The sequence below is a fragment of the Phoxinus phoxinus genome (genome assembly GCF_949152265.1).
Source record: "Phoxinus phoxinus genome assembly, chromosome: 19".
NCBI lineage: Eukaryota > Metazoa > Chordata > Actinopteri > Cypriniformes > Leuciscidae > Phoxinus > Phoxinus phoxinus.
In genome coordinates, this window is record NC_136894.1 from 23,674,754 (window position 1) to 23,696,888 (window position 22,135).

A 22,135-nucleotide genomic window follows, 5' to 3' on the forward strand; every position below is an offset into this window, starting at 1 on the left:
ATGCTGAAGGACACTTAACCAATAAAAACCAAAAATCACATAACCTATAGCCTAGTCATTTTCAGAAGCAAATATACATTGAGATTAAATGCATACAAATTTATGTTTTATGTAACATTCAGTTATTAGAGGTTTGCATAGTATTCTGCATTCCACTTATTTTGGCACTTATTTGAAGAATATTTAATCTTTTTTTTGTGCAAGTGAGATGAGTAGATGCACGCTTATTTAGTCTAGAACTACAATAACCATCATGTTTACACACACACACACACACACACACACACACACACACACACACACACACACACACACACACACACACACACACACACACACACACACACACACTCACAACGCCTCTGCATTTATGATTTGTCTCAACATGGGGACAGGTGAGCTGTCAGTCAATAAATGGGAAAACAAAGTAACTTGCGTTACTTATTTGAAAAAGTAATTAAGATATTTTGTTGTAAATGTTAAAAGTAAAACTAAATATGTTACTTTACTAGTTACTTGAAAAAGTAATCTGATTATAACTCAAATTACTTGTAATGAGTCTCCCCAAACACTGAAAATAAGTGACGTCATTGACCCATGAATCTGTAGAATGAACTAACAATATATGTGTATAACAAGGAAAGCTTACTCGTACTCATTGATACATGCTGTTTTTATTAAGCTTTTTATTGCATAGTCTACATCTGTAGCTACATACATGTAGTACTAATGATAGCCTAGATATATTTTGACTCATTATCTTTACATTTCCATTACCTTTATTTCTGTAAGCAAAGTTAAATGAAAAAGTCAATCCAATTATTTTTCTGAGACCTCATACTTATGCACTTGTATTAATAGCCCAGTTGCTTCTGGACTTGAGAGAAATAAGGCTCAACCCAAGTTTGAAGCTCCTCTGCCTTTTCCTGAAGAGTGGTACCCATATTTTCTGTGGTCTTCTCAACTTGCTCTCTGAGGCCCTGCATTTGTGATTCCAGTTTCTCTTTTATTCCTTCACCCTGGCTTCTCAGCAGTTCTCCCAGAGATGTCAGCTTCTCTTCAGCACGCTGTTGCATTGCAGTGAAGTAAGGCTCAAGACGACCCTTCACATCCTCCATATTCTGAGCAGCACGAGCCCGAACCTCCTCAAAGTATGTTTCCATTTTCCTTTAGATCAGAGGACAAATTGCTCAAAATTTACATTTTCATAGAATATTGCAGTATAACTTTCTATATGCAATTCTTATAATATATATTTTTGTACATGTAAATTAATAATAAAATAGTGCATATCTATGTTATTAATACAGTTTTGTCCATTTTAAACTGAACTTATATAATATCACTTCATAACAAAATTTCAGATATTTCTTAACATATTATATTTTATATTATATTTCCCTTCCACAGAAGTAAAAATATCGAAATCAAAATGTTTTTTTAATGTTCATCTTTAACTGATGAGATGAGGCATATGAGAGCTGATTTTTTTAGCAGGCATTATTCAAGTTCTAATATGCTGATTTAGTGCTCAAGAAATGTTTCTTATGATTATTAATGTTGCAAACAGTTGTGCTGCTTAATATTTTTGTGGAAACAATGACGCTTTTCTTTGTTCAGTAGAAAATTGAAAAAACCTGCATTTATTTGAAACAGAACTTAAAATAATTTTTATAATTTTTGGGGGGAAAATTATTTTTTTTTTTAATCAATTGAATGCATGCTTGCTAAATAAAAGTATGCCAATTAATTCATAAAAAAACATGTACTCAACGGTAGTGTACTTTGTATAGAAGTGGTGCAAAAGGTCATGTAATTAAGCTTGATACCATGACTCACTTGTTGATCTCTTGGATGTCCTTGTTAAAACGTTTCCTTAATTTCTTGGCATAGGTGTTGACCCTGTTCTTGACGTCTTCAGCGTTCTGTTCCACCATAGTCCGGAGCTCCTGGCTGTATTCAGTGACACGATCCTTAGCTTCCTCCATGTGTGTGCGGAGTTTGCTGGTCAACAGTTGCAGATCTTCATTGAATCTCTCGGCTGTCTCCTGCGCATAGGGGCCCAGTTTGGATTGCATGTCATCTTTATACATTTGCAGATCCATCATGGTGTCACCGATCAGTGTGCTGCAAAGAATTTGAAATGAATCTCAGTATCATAAATCATCTTTCTTGAAACTGGACTTCCCACCAAAGTCTTTGCAAATTGAGTCGCTCAAATGTTTGCTCTGCGGTAGCATTTACTCACTCTAATTCTCTGCCGAGCTGAGTGGCCTTGATGTTGTCCCTCATCTCCTCAGCCCTAGAAGTCAGCTCGGACACACGGTTCCAGAACTGGTCCACTGCCTCTTCCCAGTGGCTTTTTGGCTCATCCTGAAACAGGAAGTTCCCTTGGCAGCCTGTAAAGTCAGAATGGAGACCAAATATTATTTAGCGCTTGGAAAATTTGTCAATGTAGTCCCGTTGTTGTGGATACACCATATGTACAGTCAAGGTCTCAATGAAATCTATCACATAATCCGTTCAAACTAATCCAAGTTCTAAGCATATGTATCAAACCAAACTATCAGCCTCTGTTGAATTAGCATGCAGTTAATAAACTGTTTGTGAAGACTGCCGTTGTTGATTGTCGCTTACCTGAAATTACAGCGAGAGCGAGGGTTACAGCCACAAACTTCATGATTGTGTTTGGACAGTACACCAGACAGATCTTCCAATGTGTTCTGCAACGAGAGTTTTCGAAACACCTGGTATTTATATGACTTGGATCACAGTCATGTTGATAGCAATAATGTGACTATGAACGGGTGAATTGGCAGCCTGTGTCCAAAGTTCTTCTCTTCAGATACTTGTTTATCGCAGTATTCCATCCACGTTGCATGATTAAGGTTCCAAAAGGACAAGATGTGCTATAATTCAAAATTGTTGTTATTAAAATGAATGTAGTCCATTTAGGTGATCTTGCCAGCTTAGTGAAAGCACGGAACCAATTTGAACATTGTTATTGAGCACAATTGAATAATGTTAAATTCAAAACAATCAACTAAAGAGATGGACCACGTCTTAAAAAGTGGGACAATAATGTCATTTGTAAGTAAATGTTAAAAATGGTAATATTTCATAATTGTGTAACAAGACATTTGCTTCTAAAAAGACATGTTACCTTGCATGATTCAAGGATCAAAGCTTATCATTTATCTCTCTACGATTTTATCACTTTGTACTTCACATTCAACCCATTTGGAATGAGCATTGTAATGCTTAAAATATGTTCTAGCCTGTAAACTACTCTATAAAAAACATGTTCATGATTTGTTATAATTTTTTCTTTTGTCAAATCAATTAATATATATATAATTTATGTGGTTCAGATAACATAATAGTTTGAGTTTCTGTTGATTAAACCAATTTCCTTTATTGTATTAACTAAAATCACTTCAATGAACTCAACATTTTAAGGCAACACGGTTACTTAAAGTTAAACCAACAATATGTTTTACGGTGTAAGAACACGTTTGACCTACTGTGGGGAGTATTTGATACACTGCCGATTAATGCAGGTTTTCACACTTACAAAGCATGTAGAAGTCTGTAATTTTTATCATAGGAATACTTCAACTGTGAGTGACGGAATCCAGAAAATCACATTGTATGTTTTTTAAGTATAATTTGCATTTTATTGCATGACATAAGTATTTGATACATCAGAAAAGCAGAACTTAATATTTTGTACAGAAACCTTTGTTTGCAATTACAGAGATCATACGTTTCCTGTAGTTCTTGACCAGGTTTGCACACACTGCAGCAGGGATTTTGGCCCACTCCATACAGACCTTCTCCAGATCCTTCAGGTTTCGGGGCTGTCTCTGGGCAATACGGACTTTCAGCTCCTCCAAAGATTTTCTATTGGGTTCAGGTCTGGAGACTGGCTAGGCAACTCCAGGACCTTGAGATGCTTCTTACGGAGCCACTCCTTAGTTGCCCTGGCTGTGTGTTTCGGGTCGTTGTCATGCTGGAAGACCCAGCCACAACCAACCTTCAATGCTCTTACTGAGGGAAGGAGGTTGTTGGCCAAGATCTCGCGATACATGGCCCCATCCATCCTCTCAATGCAGTTGCCCTGTCCCCGTTGCAGAAAAGCATCCCCAAATAATGAGGTTTCCACCTCCATGCTTCACGGTTGGGATGGTGTTCTTGGGGTTGTACTTATCCTTCTTCCTCCAAACACGGCGAGTGGAGTTTAGACCAAAAAGCTCTATTTTTGTCTCATCAAACCACATGACCTTCTCCCGTTCCTCCTCTGGATCCTCCAGATGGTCATTGGCAAACTTCAGACGGGCCTGAACATGCGCTGGCTTGAGCAGGGGGACCTTGCGTGCGCTGCAGGATTTTAATCCATGACGACGTAGTGTGTTACTAATGGTTTTCTTTGAGACTGTGGTCCCAGCTTTCTTCAGGTCATTGACCAGGTCCTGCCGTGTAGTTCTGGGCTGATCCCTCACCTTCCTCATGATCATTGATGCCCCACGAGGTGAGATCTTGCATGGTGCCCCAGACCGAGGGAGATTGACCGTCATCTTGAACTTCTTCCATTTTCTAATAATTGCGCCAACAGTTGTTGCCTTCTCACCAAGCTGCTTGCCTATATTCTTGGCCATTGTGAAGAAGTTGGAGTCTGTTTGATTTAGTGTGTGGATAGGTGTCTTTTATACAGGTAACGAGTTCAAACAGGTGCAGTTAATACAGGTAATGAGTGGAGAACAGGGGGGCTTCTTAAAGAAAATGTCTATGAGAGCCGGAATTCTTACTGTGGTAGGTGATCAAATACTTATGTCAGGCAATAAAATGCAAATTAATTATTTAAAAATCATACAATGTGATTTTCTGGATTTTTGTTTTAGATTCCGTCTCTCACAGTTGAAGTGTACCTATGATACAAATTACAGACCAATTACAGATACCGTGTATCAAATACTTGTTCTCCCCACTGTATGTATCCATGTTTTCTTCCGTCCATCTATTATTGGCTTCTTTTTACAGACGGTTTTGTTTTCTACGTCCATTTTACAATGGCCTCTCAATTGCTAGAAATATCATTGTATTATAAAGTAACTAAAACATAAGACACCATATCAGCAAACTGCTATCATCTCACACAAGAGAGAATGAGTCTATTATCTTGAGCATTTCTTACATGAAGACTTTGTGCAAGAAGGCATTTTGACTCATGTATCACGCATAGTAAATAGATTAAATAATAGGTTGTTTTGATAAAGGTATCTGTGTAATAGGTCTCAATTGGAGTATAAATATAAATTTGCTGACACTGATATATTGTAATTTGCACAAGTGACATTTTAATACTTATTGCCTGTTTATCGCATTTAGTTTATTATTATTACCTAACATACAGGGTTTGGACAATGAAACTGAAGCACTGGCCAATATAGTGGTGGAGACTTCACTATATATGTGTGGCCTGATGGCCAATCTTCACTTATTTCACATTCCATCAGTAAGAGGGTAACGCTTTAGATTACAGCCCGGAAAGTACTGCGTAATTACAATGAAATTACAGTGTAACTTTCGGTAATTACAGTGTACCTATAAAGTACTTATGTGTAAGTATAGGGGAACAATATGTAAAGTCTTGGGAATAAAGGGGTAACAACCAGGAAAATACTGCATAATTAAAACTAAATTACAGTGTAACTTTCGGTAATTACAGTGTACCTATAAAGTACGTACGTGTAAGTATATAGGGGAACAATGTAAAGTTTTGGAATAAAGGGGTAACAACCAGAAAAAAAAAATGTATTTAGGCAAATTATTTATACTGTAAGTATTTTAGAACTACGGGGTACTTATACTATAATACAATCTTACTTTTGGGAGCAATTTAGCGAGTAGGCTACATACACCTTTTTGTAATAATAGTGTATACAAATACATAAAGGCTTTTTTCAAATTACGGGGTAGCCTATATATCAGTGCATTTATAAAGTAGGGTAATTTGTTTTTATTGCAAAGGTGCACTGATTAAGTTGTTTCAAGGCAAGTAAAACTATTGCAACTTTTTTTTTTTTTTAAATACTGGGGAAATATACTCTTGTTTCATGTAGTTACAGGGTAAGTATGACATTGCGGGCCGTAAATTAAAGTGGTGCTTCTTACCCTCTTGTTTCTTGTAGTTACAGGGTAAGTATGACATTGCGGGCCGTAAATTAAAGTGGTGCTTCTTACCCTCTTGTTTCTTGTAGTTACAGGGTAAGTATGACATTGCGGGCCGTAAATTAAAGTGGTGCTTCTTACCCTCTTGTTTCATGTAGTTACAGGGTAAGTATGACATTGCGGGCCGTAAATTAAAGTGGTGCTTCTTACCCTCTTGTTTCTTGTAGTTACAGGGTAAGTATGACATTGCGGGCCGTAAATTAAAGTGGTGCTTCTTACCCTCTTGTTTCATGTAGTTATAGGGTAAGTACAATAAAAACACATGTAAACACACAATCTGATATCACTTGGAAAACTTTATTTGAAAAACAACTTATTTCAAAAAAGATTTACAACATATTACACTTATTATTCTTTATTCCTTTTTTAAAATCAACTTTTCATTTCAAATACTAAAGTCCTGACAGAAAGTATACGTTTTTGCATGGCTTCCTACTTCCTCCTCCTCCTCTTGTTCCTCTTCTTCTTTTTCTATCATTCCACTGATTAGAGCCTAATCTTAAGAAGGAGTCTTTTGCTATTCTGTATTATGTATTAAAAGAAAATACAGTACACCCAGAAATGTTCTCGTAATTTACTCATCTTTTCGCTACCGACCAACTGTCACCAGCGTCCAGCGAGTGCATGAGAGTCGGCTTGGCTTCGTGTTTGGTGAAGCTTCACGCGTTCATTACGTTCTCGCGGGAGTTAGATGTGAAACTCGCGCGAGAACTGCCATCTCTGTTCTTCTGTATTGTTTGTTTTTCATTATTATTATGTGTTATTGTTTGTATTTTGTTGTGAGCATTAATAAATAAAATAAAAAATCGACATTCGGTTTCTCGGCGCGCTTACGTCACGCGTGTCAAGCGTGAACTCAACCCTCTCATGCACGCGCAAGTGACAGTTGGTCGGAACCAGTCTATGGTCGGAACGGAAGCGATAGTCTTTAAAATGTTTAAATATTTGGTATTTTTCTTACAAACACTTATCGTCTCACTTCAGAAGACATTGATTCATCCATTGGGGTCGTATGGATTACTGTAGTTATTGCTGTATGTGCTGTTTGATGTCAACTTTTAGGAACACATGCGCTTGCATTATGCATTCACAGAGATTATATATTTTTCTAAAAAAAATTGTTTGTGTTAATCTGAAGAAGGAAATTCATATACATCTCGGATGACATGAGGGTAAAAGATGAGTAAATGGTGAGGACATTTCTGTACTGTATTTTCTTTTAACACATAATACAGAATAGCAAGAGACATGGGATTCCTTCTTAAGATTTATCAGTGGAAAGAAAGAAAAAGAAGAAGAGGAACAAGAGGAGGAGGAAACCAAGCAAGAGAAAGTGTTGTAAATCCGTTTTGAAATAAGTTGTTTTTCAAATAAAGTTTTCCAAGTGATATCAGATTGTGTGTTTACATGTGTTTTTATTGTACTTACCCTGTAACTACATGAAACAAGAGGGTAAGAAGCACCACTTTAATTTACGGCCCGCAATGTCATACTTACCCTGTAACTACATGAAACAAGAGGGTAAAAGCACCACTTTAATTTACGGCCCGCAATGTCATACTTACCCTGTAACTACATGAAACAAGAGGGTAAGAAGCACCACTTTAATTTACGGCCCGCAATGTCATACTTACCCTGTAACTACATGAAACAAGAGTATATTTCCCCAGCATTTAAAAAAAAAAAAAAGTTGCAATAGTTTTACTTGCCTTGAAACAACTTAATCAGTGCACCTTTGCAATAAAAACAAATTACCCTACTTTATAAGTGCACTGATATATAGGCTACCCCGTAATTTGAAAAAAGCCTTTATGTATTTGTATACACTATTATTACAAAAAGGTGTATGTAGCCTACTCGCTAAATTGCTCCCAAAAGTAAGATTGTATTATAGTATAAGTACCCCGTAGTTCTAAAATACTTACAGTATAAATAATTTGCCTAAATACATTTTTTTTTCCTGGTTGTTACCCCTTTATTCCAAAACTTTACATTGTTCCCCTATATACTTACACGCACGTACTTTATAGGTACACTGTAATTACCGAAAGTTACACTGTAATTTAGTTTTAATTACGCAGTATTTTCCTGGTTGTTACCCCTTTATTCCCAAGACTTTACATATTGTTCCCCTATACTTACACATAAGTACTTTATAGGTACACTGTAATTACCGAAAGTTACACTGTAATTTCATTGTAATTACGCAGTACTTTCCGGGCTGTAATCTAAAGCGTTACCAAGAGCAAGAGTGTGAAGGTTTAATTAGCAAAAAACACATCTCAGCTGTACATAAAATGTCCTAAATAATTTCTAAGGTGTTTCTGACCTAAACCTTAGGGATTAGGCTTAAGATGGGTGCAGGGCAGAAACTGACCAATGAGAGTTCATATAATCCTCACACTTGAGGTGTCTGCCAGTTAGCATTCTTATCTAATGTTGTTGGACATTTGTTTGTGCTATTTTACCAAGATTCAATCAAAATGTAGCAAACCTTTCTCACTGTTGCAGTCAGAGGGGGCCCGCCATAAAACTGGGCCCTGGAATACTGTTCACTGCACTATTTGCAAAGTCGTCAAGTGTATGATGATGCGTTTTAAAATCTGTTTAAAAATGTTTAAAGTTATAGTGTATTCCAGGCTTATGTAATCACAATAGGGGTGAAATAAAAGTTCTGAAGCCTCACACATAAAAAATCTTGAACATGGACCACAACATTAGAAATGAGAGATTTTGAAAAACTTTTCATCCTTGGGATTGTGATCAAATAATGCCTGCTGGAAATTTTGCAGTGTGTTTGCAGTGTGTGCGCTAACTTGGATGGGTTAAGTGTAGAGGACAAATTCCAAGTATGGGTTAACTTCACTTCAAGATTATTGGAAAGACATTTGCATTGTCTCCAAATGTATATCTCTTGATGTATAGTAATTTTTACATTTATTTTTTTATCTGTTTTTTCTTCTCTTCTTTATTTCCTTCCTTCCTTGTTTTGGTAAGCTAATGAATGGCTGTACATGCTATTGTGAGATAATATTGTAAAAAAAATGTGGATATCAATCATAATGCTTACATTATTTTATTTAGAAATTTTTTGAAAAACATACATGAGCAACAAAGAAATATATTAGGTGAACCCCCAATGGTAACAGAAGCACCCTTTTGTGTTTTCTAAAGGTCTCCATAAAGTCTCTAAGGTCTTTCAAGACTGCTGATCTTGTCAAAAGACTCCCAGAGAGCTGTTAACTGGGCCTTCAGGTCCTGTGCGTATGGATCCAGTTTTCTCAGCTCCTCTGAATAGGGAGCCAGATTCTTCTGAAGCTCCTGACTTCCCTGGGTCAGCTGACTCTGAAAGCTTTGTGCTAATGGAGTCATGCTCATCTGAAACTCCAAAAAGTGTTGGTCCAGTTTCTGCTTCAGCTCCTCGGTTTGGGGACCCATTTCCATGAAACTTCTCTCCAGTTTTGCCTTCAGCTCCTCAGCTCCCTGAACCAGAGTAGATTTCAGGGCTTCAGAATTCAGGGTCTCTGCATACGTGGCCACATCCTTTTTCAGCCGCTCAACCTGCTCCTCAATATCAGCTCGGATCTCCTCAACATAAGGCTTGAGCTGGGAATGCACAGATGTCATTTCCTGTTCCAGGCGCAGTTTCAACTGATCCGCATCCTGGGAAAGTTTGTCCATAAGCTGTTGTGTCAGATGAGTTACTTGACTTTGAATGGCCAGGGTGTATCCATTGATGGCATCAGCACTTTTAGAGATCCTATCACTGTGGAGAAACAGAGATGGATGTTTGTGTTCTTCAAAGTTTTATGATTTGTTTCATAGGCAGTTTATCAGTTCTTCATCTAATTTACTACATACTCACTTGATTTCTTGACCCAGTTCTGAGTTTCTAACAACCTGCAGTGTGTCCTCAGCTGTGAGAGTTGCCTGAGACACGTAATTCCAGAATGCGTTTTTCACTAGATCCATACGCTCTGGTCGGTCCTGCCACATAATACTGGCATGGCAACCTAATGGATTCAAGAAATATATGTAAATAAACACATATAAGCTGATTTAAATAATTTTCTGACCAGTTTTAAGAGGGAATTTTTTTATTTTTAAGAATTTAGTAAAATTATATGAATGCTTACCAGAGAAAGCTGCAATAACAAACACTACAAGGATTTTCATGGTTATCTGCCAGCTCTACAAGAAAAAATAAATACATTTAGTCAGACAAGACCACTAAACATTTTTGTCTAGTTTTCACTTTACTGAAAAGAACACAAGTATGCATTCATTTGAGTTTTTGTCCAGTTCCTTACCTTTCTCTTGTCCCCTTCTGTGTGTAAGTGTTGAGAAGGTATCAGCACTGTATATAAATGGATTGCAGAGCTCTGATAAAGGCAGTAAAGTCCAGAAGGTAATGCCCTGCTGTCAGTTGTACATGCCATGTCACTCATTCCACATCATGAAATCCACTGAACTGAACTGAACTCAGATCTGTGACTAAGTACTGTATAACAAATGTGTCTAAAATGAATGCCTTGTAAATATTTAAGACACATTTCCTGAAACCTATAACATACTATAAAAACAAAACAAAAACTTCTAACTGTAATCAAGATGCATCACTGTATATATATATATAAAATCCTATAGTTTTGGTTTTGTGTAACCAGTATTGTTTTGAGAAAAAAGAAAATTATACAATTACAATAAATACAAAACAAAAATAAATTAAATAAAAGTTTTGATTTTTTTCCAAATAAATAATTAAATAGCTATATCGAATCCCCAAACATTACACCATAATATATATGTAAACATTTGCATATAGAATGTTTATCATAGAAATCATGTTTATTAACACCTGAAATCTACATATACACCATAATGCTGTCTACTTTATGTTTCAGAATTCATGGCAACATTCTCAAGCCACATTTATTGGCAATAGAAGGTTTTCCTGCACATACAGATTTTTCAAAATGAAGCACACATTTAACAACTGAATGCAAAAATAATTTAAAAACAGTTTCTTCTCTGTAAAAAATTAGAATAATAAATTATGTGTTTCTTCAACTTTAAAAATTATGTGTTCGTGCTTGACTTACAATATTAAGCTTAGTTGATTTTAGTTGAAGTAAGATTGTAAGTTGTTATAACTAATTGTAGCAAAAAAAATTCAGTGTTGTTTTAAATCATTTTTGTTATACACAGGTTTCTTGTATACAAACAATACCGGATGCGCGCGCATCCTAGAGGCAAGACCGCTATATGTTATGCCGAGTTCTGTAAAAGAACATTGTAATTAACGTAGATTTCGCATTGTTTGTAAATTCTTGTTGACTCAATAATAAACTGCAATTTCAGAGTTGGATCTGTTCGCTTGTGTTTCATTTGCATATTAATATAACATTATGTAAAACGTTAGTTAGTTGACTGTATGAAATTGTCCAACTAAGTTTGCGAATCATAAAAACCTGACATACTCTATTTATTTAGGTTAGTTTACAGCACAACAGCTCCGCGTCATCTCTGCTTCTGCTAGATATAGCCGTAAAGACTGTTGCTTTCTGCCTCTTAGATGCGCGCGCATCTACGTGATGACGTTGCACAGAAACCCGTGTATAGTTTAAAGGGGTCATGACATGAGAAACCAAATTTGCCTTGATCTTTTGGTATATAAGAGGTCTTTGTACCATTAAAACGTCCTGCAAGTTTCATAGCTTAAGACGTCCTCCCCATTATAAACAAATCATTTATTTAATCAAGCTCTAAATACAGCTCGTTCTGGATCCATGGTAAGAAGTGACGTCACGGTACGAAGTGACGTACCAGCGTTTGCATATGACCGCCTCCAGCACAAGACAACTACGCTTTCAGCGCAAGGCAGCTACGCTCATTTCGTATCATCGTCGCGCCCGCGCGCTGCGCGCCTCACAAGTGTTCAGTCGACGGACAGCGAGTGGGTCTGTGTACAGGGAAATTACGATGCCACGCAGATGTGCTGTTCCTGGCTGTGGACAAACAACATCTTTGAATACGCTGCGAAGGATCCAGTCGTCAGGGAAAAATGGATGCACTTTATTTTTTGCGGACGTCTCAGTCACGGCAGTGTTAGTTTAAGCGTTTGTTCTGTACATTTTAAGGATGACTGTTTTGAGCTTTGCCAGAAAACTGTTGCTCAAAGATAAGTCCGTGCCGACTATTCTTGGCTCAACATCGACGACGCAAACTGTAAGTAATGTATTAAAAACTTTAAACTACTTTTTAAATACGCTGAAAGATCCAGTCGTCAGGGAAAAATGGATGCACTTTATTTTTTGCGGACGTCCCAGTCACGACAGTGTTCTATACATTATAAGGATGACTGTTTTGAGGAAAAAAATCCCAATATGATGCTTGGCTTTGCCAGAAAACTGTTGCTCAAAGATAAGTCCGTGCCGAATATTCTGGGCTCAACAACGACGACGCAAACTTACTTTTTACCATGGCTAATATAAACACATTTGTATAAGAGAATCTTGAAAATATGTCGCCTTTCTAGTAGGCCTACATGTGATAGAAAATTAAAAATGTTGCCTTTATCAATGCTGCATCTTCAAATATGGCCTGTGCATGCATTTTTGTCCGTGGTACACCCTATCATTTCATTGGAATTAGTTAAATAATGTTAAACTGTTAGCAAATTAAGCTATAGGAAAATTATGTAACAATAATCCGTTTTCAAGTGTCTCGGGTTAATTTTTTTTTATTAATTCAAAATAGTTTCACTTTCCATGTGGACACGGGCTGATCCAGTCTTCGTTGTTGTGGTGATCGTTCATTTTCCTCTGATTCCGGCTCAAACATAATAAGGTTTTATCATTGCAAGAGCCATCGCTTCGCATGCATCACCCGCTAATAAACAGTTGCGCCGAATCCGCACAGGTTCTGGCTGGGGGCGTTAATAATTGATGCATAGGCACTGACGTTAGCCAATCATAACAGTGGGCGTTAACACTGAACTCTTAAAGGGGAAACACCCCCAAAACAGACTGTTTGAATCAGAGGATGAAAAACAGGGTGGGAAAAGGTCATAAATCACTACATTTTAAAAGTTTTTTGTAAAAAAAACTATAGTAATACCAGGCACGTGCAGAGGGGGGGGCTTTGGGTGCTCGAGCCCCTGCCCTTTTTCAAAATTAATCAAAAGTGCCCTTCTCAAACAAATATCATTGATAATATTGTGGTCAATAAAACAAAATGCATTTGCTTATAATTTACATGACAATGCGTACAAGACTAAAGTAGCCTAAATTCACGTTTATTTTTACATTTCTGTCAGTCTGAGGTGTCGTTGCTATAACGCGTTGCTATGGATTGCGTCACTTGCGTCAAGTTGTGCGTGTGTCTTGCTTCGGTCTTGACTCCGGAGTAGTGTCAAAGAACGTTCTTCTATACTCTTTGGTAGTGTGTGGGCGGCAGGCATAACCATAGCAAAAGTTATGCGTTTTAAAATGAAAATGTATTAGTGTACACGTAGGTATCCCACACAGTCTGCTTGGGAGCCGATGCTCTCGAGCGTCTTTCAGTGAGTATGGCTCCGACGGCAAAAAAAAAAAAAAACTTTTTATTTTTTATTTTTTTTTATAATAAAAGGTTGTGTGTCGATTCAATTAAAAATCCACATAACACTTATTTTAAAAAATATTACTTAATTCGCTGAAGCCTGTTTGTCATGCATAATACACCGACCAATCGTCATCTGGCACAAGAAGTTCAAATATCATTGGACGGTCATTTATAAATAAATCATTTGAAAATTACATGGACAGACGAATTTACATTGAAGTGATCTGAATCTCCGTCGTTGACCTAATGGATGTTAATTGACTACAAACCAGCACCAAAAGTAGCATTAATGGTAAGTATAGTATTCAAGTCACTTGAAGTCTATATTGATACACCGTTTACATTATGAAACTATCATAGTTTGTTAAATGAAGCCCAGGCCTACTGCATGCCTATTATGTGAAGTGTAGGCTGCCTGACAACAACATGCGAAATGGTGACTTTATTATTTTAACATTTTTGAAGTCCCTTTTGCGCTTTAAGCCTGCATTTATTTGATCAAAAATACAGATTTTTTTTTTATATAATGGTTTTCTATTTTAATATACTTTAAAAAATATAATTTATTTATGTGATGCAAAGCACATATATATTTATATATATGCCCCTTTTTATATTTGAGCCCCTGCCCCTGAGGAACTCTCTGCACGTCCCTGAGTAATACTATATTTGCACCTAAGGGAACATAATAATAAAATAAAAAAAACCATGTCATGACCCCTTTAAGATGTTTGGCTTATACAACTATTTGTAATGTATAAGGAAAAACTGTAAAGGAATAATTAATGGGGAAACAACATTAAAATTAGGGATCTGCAGTATCTTGTCTGTAAATTCTTATTCTTATTATTTTAAATTACATGTGAAATGTTGATGGGTCTATTTAAGCATTTACAGTTTGCACATTCAAATGGGCATTTCAGCGAGCTCTGCTTCCTATATTAGAGTAAAAGAAAAAACATTGTTCCACAATCTTGATTTCATTTTAAACTGATGTGTTTATTGGTTTGAGACACACAGTCTAAAAAAGAACAAATCAGCGGTACATCAGTGAGGTAAAAGGTTACTTTAAGCAATACTGTAACTCGCCTAGGCATTTATCCAATTACACAAAACTGCCATCAAGACTGCTTGCATCTGCACTTATCAATCAGGTCAAGGAGAACACTGAGAACTGACCGCTGAGCTTCAGTCATATTGATCTACTTGCATTCCAGTGAAAATTATGTCTGCATTCCTATGCAGAAAATATGTTGTGCATTTAATATCACAGTTGCTAAAATCATCCATGCTAAAATCAACAGGGTACTCAAAAGTGGAAGTCATCGTAGCGTTTTCACAACCTCCAAAAAGCGGGAAAAAATATCGAGAGACTGATTACAGTAGTCAGAAGAAAGACTAGTAGCAGCGTTGATTCATTTTTGTCATTTACTGCCAAGGTATAGTGTTATAAATGTAGATTCAATTTTTTTTTACGAAATTATGAACTTTACTAATGAATTGTTTAGAACGGTGGAAACGTCTGTTATACATATTGCTAAAAAAAACACTGAATATGGACAAAAAGTTAAAACTAATAGTACTTTCTCCCAATTATTAATTTGCAGTCATGTGAAGTTATCTTTAAGGTGCAGAGGTACATTTGTGTCTATGCATGTTGGTCTGCACGTATTAATGTATAAGGTTGATGTAATAATGACTGATATGTCAGGTTTTAAAGAAGATCCTTCTGGACATTGCCCTCTTCATCACAACAGTTATCTGCACTTAAAAGTGCCTGATATCTGCTGAACATACAATCACACCGAATGGCACAAAGGTTTTTTTTTTTCTATATTCTTTTGTTGCATGTATTCACTTAACTAAATACAAATCTGTTTGTGATTGATATGTTAGTAAAGTCATATCCTTTAGACACAATATTATAACCATTAATATGTCTAAGTAGTTGTACTGTAGTAATCAGTATTTCACTTAAACTTTCTAATCATACACAATCTATTTTACCACTTTGCAGATGTCATTAGGTAATACTCAATATACATATTTATAAAGGCACTGGCTGCAATGTGGGAAATGTCAGATTTGGGATTAGTTAACAGAATATAAAGTGAAAACTTTATTTGGATGTTCCTCAACCATTGAACAGAGTTTTAGACAAATGTATAAGAAAAAAAGGCTTCCTACCTCTAAATAATGTCTTTTTCACACCCACAAAAATACATCCATAAATATTATACCTACATCTCAGTTTGTTAGATACGTTTAGTTTTAATAATTTATCCATGTTTGTCCAGCAATGCATTTATTTATGTAGGTGCTTACATGAGTACAGCAACACATTTTTAAAACATTTTGACAATGAAATGAAAAATAAACGAGGAAATAATTTATAAAAAGAATTGACAAACAATAAAAAGAATGACAAATTGATGTGTATTTGTATTTCTTCTTGGTTCTTCTAATGCATCAGGTGGTGATGTTACTTTTTTGGGGGATATTGGAATTGTCATTGCTTTTTGTTTATATTACAAGAATAACTAAATGAAAATCCTGGGGTTGGTCAGATATATGGAAATAACAACAAATATTTATTTGTTTTGCTTCTTAGTTACTGACTGATTTTGTACAAGTGTGGGTATGCAAGTGGGTCCAACCTTAACCGTTTCACCAGCAACAGCACTGATGTGTAAACCGAAGAATTAACCAAGAAAGAAGGTAGGTTTAACCAACGGTGATGCCAAACCCGCACTGGAACTGGTTTTTTCTGTGGTTAAGGAAAGCACAGAGGGCCAGTGACAGAGGCAAAGGCAGCAGCTTTTTTTCAAGCGTAGCTCCAACTACCCAGTTACTGTCTAAAGAACCTACAGATAGAGTGAAAGATTCTGTAAATCAGGGTTTATCACATACTTTGTAACCATGAATTTCCATGCAGATTTGTTTTTTTTTTATCATTTGAGGATTTTGGGATGGAGTTTAGTTTAAATATCAGACAACAATCTTTGGAATGACTAGCTAATGATGACACCATTTTAGTGAAGGAATCTTTCAAATAAGAAGATTGGATTGGAATGCTGCTCAAAGAATGATATGGCTTTCTGACATGGCCTTGTGAAATATTACAACAAAGGCAATTGTTGAATTCATCATAACTTTACAAAATTATGAAATGTTGATGAATGTATGCATGTGTACCAACCTTTAAAGAGCAGGTTGGATTTGGGGACGTCCAGCTGGTACCCAAATGATGCACTGGTGTCCTGCATACGGGTGCTCGCTTCAAACTCCACGCCAACCTGCAACTGATACAAAAAAACAACAACACAAAGGTCATTATAAAGCAATAAAACAGCATAAATGAATGAATAAAGACATGAATCATTCTGCTGAAGAACATTTACCTGATCATTGGCTTTGTGGTAATATGACCCGTGAACTCCAGCTCCTCCTAGTGTCAATGTGGCGATAAAGTTGCTGCCTGTTTTCAAAAAGCCATTATTAAACCAAATCTTTACTTTTTTAAATCTGGGATAAAACATGCCAATCCAGAAAAGATTTCTAGACATTGGCTGAAAATGATCTGATCTTTATTATAATTTCTATATAGTTGTGTACTGTCACACTTCTAACTAAAATCTGATTACATGATACATTTTTATTGTGTACTGTCTTTTTTGTTGTTTTTCAGAAGATAAAATCTAAACTTGTTATTAAAGTGCCCCTATTATGCTATTTTAAAGGTTGCTAGTTTTGTTTTGGAGGTACCCTACAATAGGTTTACATACTGTACATCCAAGGTCAAAAGCACTTTAATTTTCTCATTACAGCATCACCTCTTTTCTCAGTGTCTTAAATGGTTTGAAATTGTGAAATGGTCCTTTCCGAGAGCCTACTCTGCTCTGATTGGTCAGTGGTCCAAGTCTGTTGTGATTGGTCTACAGAACGTGTCAGAAGCCAAACGACTATTACCATTAGGGGTGTTAAAATTAATTGTTGCATCACGATGCGGATGTGGACGATTCTGCATCGATGCCGTAATAGACCATAATCGATTATAGCCTACTGACGTTTCTCTGATGTAATTCGTCACATATACACTACTCGTGCTAGCGTAAAATGGCGGACGGAGGCGAAACACAACAGAGTAATAAAAACCCACTATTTTAGTGTGAGCTCGAGTGTGTGAGTGCGAGGCTGCATGCGTGTCAAGTGCAAATGTGTGTGTGCAAGCGTTATTGTAACTTAAGTACACTTGACAGTTTCATACGCTTTTATGATTTACTAGTGTTTGTTCTAAATGGTCCTGTTGTCAGCTGTGTTTAGACTTATGTTTTGTTTGATTTTTTTTTATATTCAGGAAGTGAATGTACTTTCTTGAAGCTTCTGAAATAAAAAGAGAGTTCATATTGACTGCTTGTATTCATTGATGTAAACGTAGGCATGTGAAGTAATATTGAGGATGCAAAGCATTGCGATATCGAATCGAATCAAATTCTTGACATGATAATCGTAATCGAATTGAATCATGAGCCCAGAACGATTCACACCCCTAATTACCATATCTGAATTTCAGCTCCGAAGCATTCCTCAGCGCTTGTATAAACAGTGATACAAAAAGTTACGATGGCGTCGGTTTTACGGTATCAATTCCTGAGTCCTCATTCTTTGAAAGTACATGCAAAGTAGATTTGCTTTAGCAGCGTCTTCTCGACATGTCAACAAAACAAACTCTTCCAGGCCTCAGCTACAACTGCGGAGTTTGAGGGTCAACATACAACGTGCAGTGCAGTTCAGTGCAGTTTTGGCAGCGCAGTTTTTTTTCAGATGAGATGCTTCATTGCTATGATACAGAATATCCGTTGGTCAGTGTGGTATTAGTCCCGCCCCTCCTCCACTGTGATTTGTCGGTTGGGTAAAAAGTGACAGTGATGAGCGCGGCGTTTTACCCAAAGGTGAACATTCTTCAACTCTCAGCGACCTGTAAAAAATGGAGAACGCTCAGCGCCTAGTTACGCTCATGGCGTTTTAAAAACGCTGCGCTCCCATTGAAAACAATTGAAAAAACACACCAGCCACGTGAAAAAACGCTTGGTGGACACACGGCCTAATAGGGACACATTAATAGGACAGAACTGGTTTGTCTTTACAACCCGTTTTATAATGTAATTCAACATACCTTGATAAAAGATGCATAAAAATGTGATACTCCCATGGCTAACTACTACTCTTTCTTTATATGCGTTTACCTGTATATCTGCCCGCCAGAGACATGACTGTGCCCTCGTCTCCTGGCCGGCGGTGGTACACCAACTCTCCTCCTAATGCCAGCGACGAAGTGACAGACTGGAGATAATGAGCTACAACAATTCCTGAGAGAGATGCGAGGGATGAGAGGTGAGAAAGGAAAATATGTTAACTAAAGAAAAGACATGACTAGACACAAATACAGCAACTAAAATAAACTTGGATGAAAAAGAAGACACTTACCAGACCCCACCAGCACATCCGGGTTGCCAAAGGTCACAGCAGCAGTGAAATCCTCCCCTTTTAATTCAGCATCTCCTTGCCAGTTCACAAACTTCTGCTGCTGCGTCTGATTGACAAGTGTTTCAGTACGGCCAGCAATGCTTTCATATTTGATCATAATTCATCAAAAATAAACACATGGAGCTGGTTTCACAGACAGGAATTAGAATAAGCCAGGATTAGACCGGAGTTCAATTAGGACATTTACGGTAAGTAGCTTTTATAAATGTTCCTTAGAAAAAAAACATTACTGGTGTGCATCTTGAGAGAAACCATTGGCACTGACAATATTTTAAGATATGCCAGTGCAAGTTACAGCTCAAACATGCAGTTTAGTCTGGAAGCCTTGTCTGTGAAACCGGGGGAAAGGTTCTTTTTTCACAAATACACACCTGGAAGGCAAATTTAGAGCGCACTCTGTCTGTGATCTGATGAATAACCTGTGCATTTAGGCTCCCTGTGTTGTCCATGTCACCAACAATGACAGGAAAGGACTGACAAAAAAAATGAAGGTAAACTATACATATTAGGGTAAACAGCACAAATGAATTTTTCAAATCAAAAAGTATTTATTTATACTGCATGCAAATATGTACCTCTGCTGGTCCTATTTGTTTGGTCCCCACATAGGTAGCTCCAAATCTGTAACTGGAATCTGCTTGAGTGCTTAACAACACTGTGTGGTTCACCTAGGAATTAAAATACGAGTTGATGGCTACAACCAGGGACTGACAGACTTTCTTCAACAACGTGACTGCAGAAACGTTCAGCTCCACCAGTGAACACACTGGACTAACCTGGAAGTGGTTGCTCAAGCCCTTGTTCACTGTTAATCGAACACCCTCCATCTGCATGGGAAAAACCTCTGAGGGACAAACAGACATTAGTGTAAAAACCATGAATTTGTAATTACCGAAATTCAAAGCAAAAGGTACAACTGAAATGAGAAAGCCTTTTCAAATTCAAACGAAATACATGATTTTGAATCGATTTTGAACTGGGGAAGCAGGATATAAAATACAGTTCAAACGGTTTATATTTACGGCCTGTAATGCTCACCAAGGCTGCATTTTATTGGATATTACTGCAGGCGTCAGTCACATGATCCTTCAGAAATCATTCTAATATGCTGATTTGATACTCAGTAGTGTATATTGTTACAAAAGATTTCTATTTAAAATAAATGCTGTTCTTTTAAAACATTTTATTCATCAAAGAATCTTTAAAAAAGAAGTATCACAGGTTATAAAAAATATATTAAGCAGCACAGCTGTTTCCAACTTTGATAATAAATCAGCATATTAGAAATTTCTGTCAGGAACACTATCGTCAAATATGATTGACAGTTAGCAGCATATAGTTTGGATTGGCGGTATGGTTCCGTTCTGGGCGAAAACTCCCTGCGCATCCATGCAGCCTAGCATGGATAAGAGCAGGGAGAGCAGCAATAACCCCCCTAGTACAACATAATTCTAGAATTTATTCTGATTCAAAGGGAATCAGAATGCCAAATCCTGACTGGGGATGGAGGAGGGTAATTTGACCTGTACCATTTGTACACACACACACACACACAAATATTTGTGTACAGTGGTTTGAAAACAATGTAATACACATTAACGTGGTACAATTGAAATGGCTAGTTAAAAGTTTTGATTCCCTAATTAATCTTTATCAGGGAATATATAGACATAATCTTTTTCTTTTCTTTTTTATGAAGTAATTAATTATGTTTACCTTTGCATTTGCGATGGCACTCTTCAAAGCCACCGGGGTTCGGAAGGGGAGGCTCGGTCTCCTGGAGCCCAGCTGAAGAACTGCTCGGGACAGAGACGGGTGAGACGGACGGCATCGTGAATCCTGGGGGCATTGACACCAATCCTGCTCCACCTGGCCCTGGTGCAGGAGGGCTGGGGGCGCTGGCAGCCAAAACACTGCCCATTCTGAGACAGGACACATAAGAAAACAGAGATGGGGAGCACATTCTTTGCTCAAATGATGAGCTGTAATCAGTAATTTGGGTCTAAACTCAGTAGTATTTATGTGTGGACGATAAACAATGCATGCATGTACGTTAGGGTTAGGCAATAGGCAATGAAATAGTCCTTGAAGGTCTTTTGTATAAGAAAATGACTGAACACAATTGGATTTAAAGGATTAGTAACGTTAGCTGCTGCTGTTTCGTGAAAGGTCCAGCTCAAAATGCAACACACGTAACTTAATTCATTGATAAATTAGCTCGAAGGCTAACGTTAAATGCCACATGCTTCTTGTTATTCGTCAGACACTACATCTATTGGCGATATAAATGCCGTTTAGATGTGACAAATAAAAGTGTTTATAGCTGAGTTATACATAAGGTGTACTGAAGAATTAATAACAAAAAAAGAAGCTCAATGACAATGAATCAATGACAACTCACGTTGAGCTTCGCAGAGGAGAGGACGGTTCTCCTGGTTACAGAACCACGTGTTTCAAGCGATGTCCGATTTGAATCATTATTTTAGAGTCGGATCTTTTCAATGATTCTGTTCACAATGAATCACAAAACAAGTCTGAGCTACTCATTTACGAATCAGACTGAATGGTTTAATAAGCTTCTTGAACTTATATTTTATGTAATAGAAAAAAAGGTTCTCAAAAGCGAAATTACGCAATTGCGTCAAGACGTAAAATAATAGTTTCGTTCAGATGAACTGTTCGAAAGAACCGATTCGCAACTGTAGTCCTCCTACTTTCAGCTCGACAAACCCAAGCTGAATGGCTATTGGTC

At 37.0% G+C, this 22,135-nt stretch overlaps 3 protein-coding genes across 3 annotated transcripts; all 3 read right to left on the minus strand.

Annotated features, from left to right (window-relative positions):
- Positions 1-660: 660 nt before the first annotated feature.
- On the minus strand, positions 661-4,721 carry apoea (apolipoprotein Ea). Its single transcript, XM_079590186.1, has 5 exons — positions 4,529-4,721; positions 2,638-2,747; positions 2,249-2,399; positions 1,840-2,127; positions 661-1,167 (listed from the first exon to the last, which is right to left on the minus strand). The coding sequence occupies exons 1-5, from the start codon at positions 4,591-4,593 to the stop codon at positions 855-857; spliced, it is 927 nt and encodes a 308-aa protein (XP_079446312.1). The 5' UTR covers positions 4,594-4,721; the 3' UTR covers positions 661-854.
- A 4,581-nt stretch (positions 4,722-9,302) lies between these two features.
- apoa4a (apolipoprotein A-IV a) lies at positions 9,303-11,428 on the minus strand. Its single transcript, XM_079591369.1, has 4 exons — positions 10,542-11,428; positions 10,368-10,422; positions 10,097-10,244; positions 9,303-9,997 (listed from the first exon to the last, which is right to left on the minus strand). The coding sequence occupies exons 1-4, from the start codon at positions 10,677-10,679 to the stop codon at positions 9,421-9,423; spliced, it is 918 nt and encodes a 305-aa protein (XP_079447495.1). The 5' UTR covers positions 10,680-11,428; the 3' UTR covers positions 9,303-9,420.
- A 3,395-nt stretch (positions 11,429-14,823) lies between these two features.
- Positions 14,824-22,102, minus strand: tomm40l (translocase of outer mitochondrial membrane 40 homolog, like). Its single transcript, XM_079591320.1, has 10 exons — positions 21,785-22,102; positions 21,100-21,305; positions 20,160-20,227; positions 19,959-20,051; positions 19,755-19,856; positions 19,324-19,429; positions 19,083-19,205; positions 17,238-17,314; positions 17,036-17,138; positions 14,824-16,700 (listed from the first exon to the last, which is right to left on the minus strand). Exons 2-10 carry the CDS (start codon positions 21,302-21,304, stop codon positions 16,561-16,563), a joined length of 1,017 nt encoding a protein of 338 aa, XP_079447446.1. The 5' UTR covers position 21,305; positions 21,785-22,102; the 3' UTR covers positions 14,824-16,560.
- Positions 22,103-22,135: the final 33 nt, after the last annotated feature.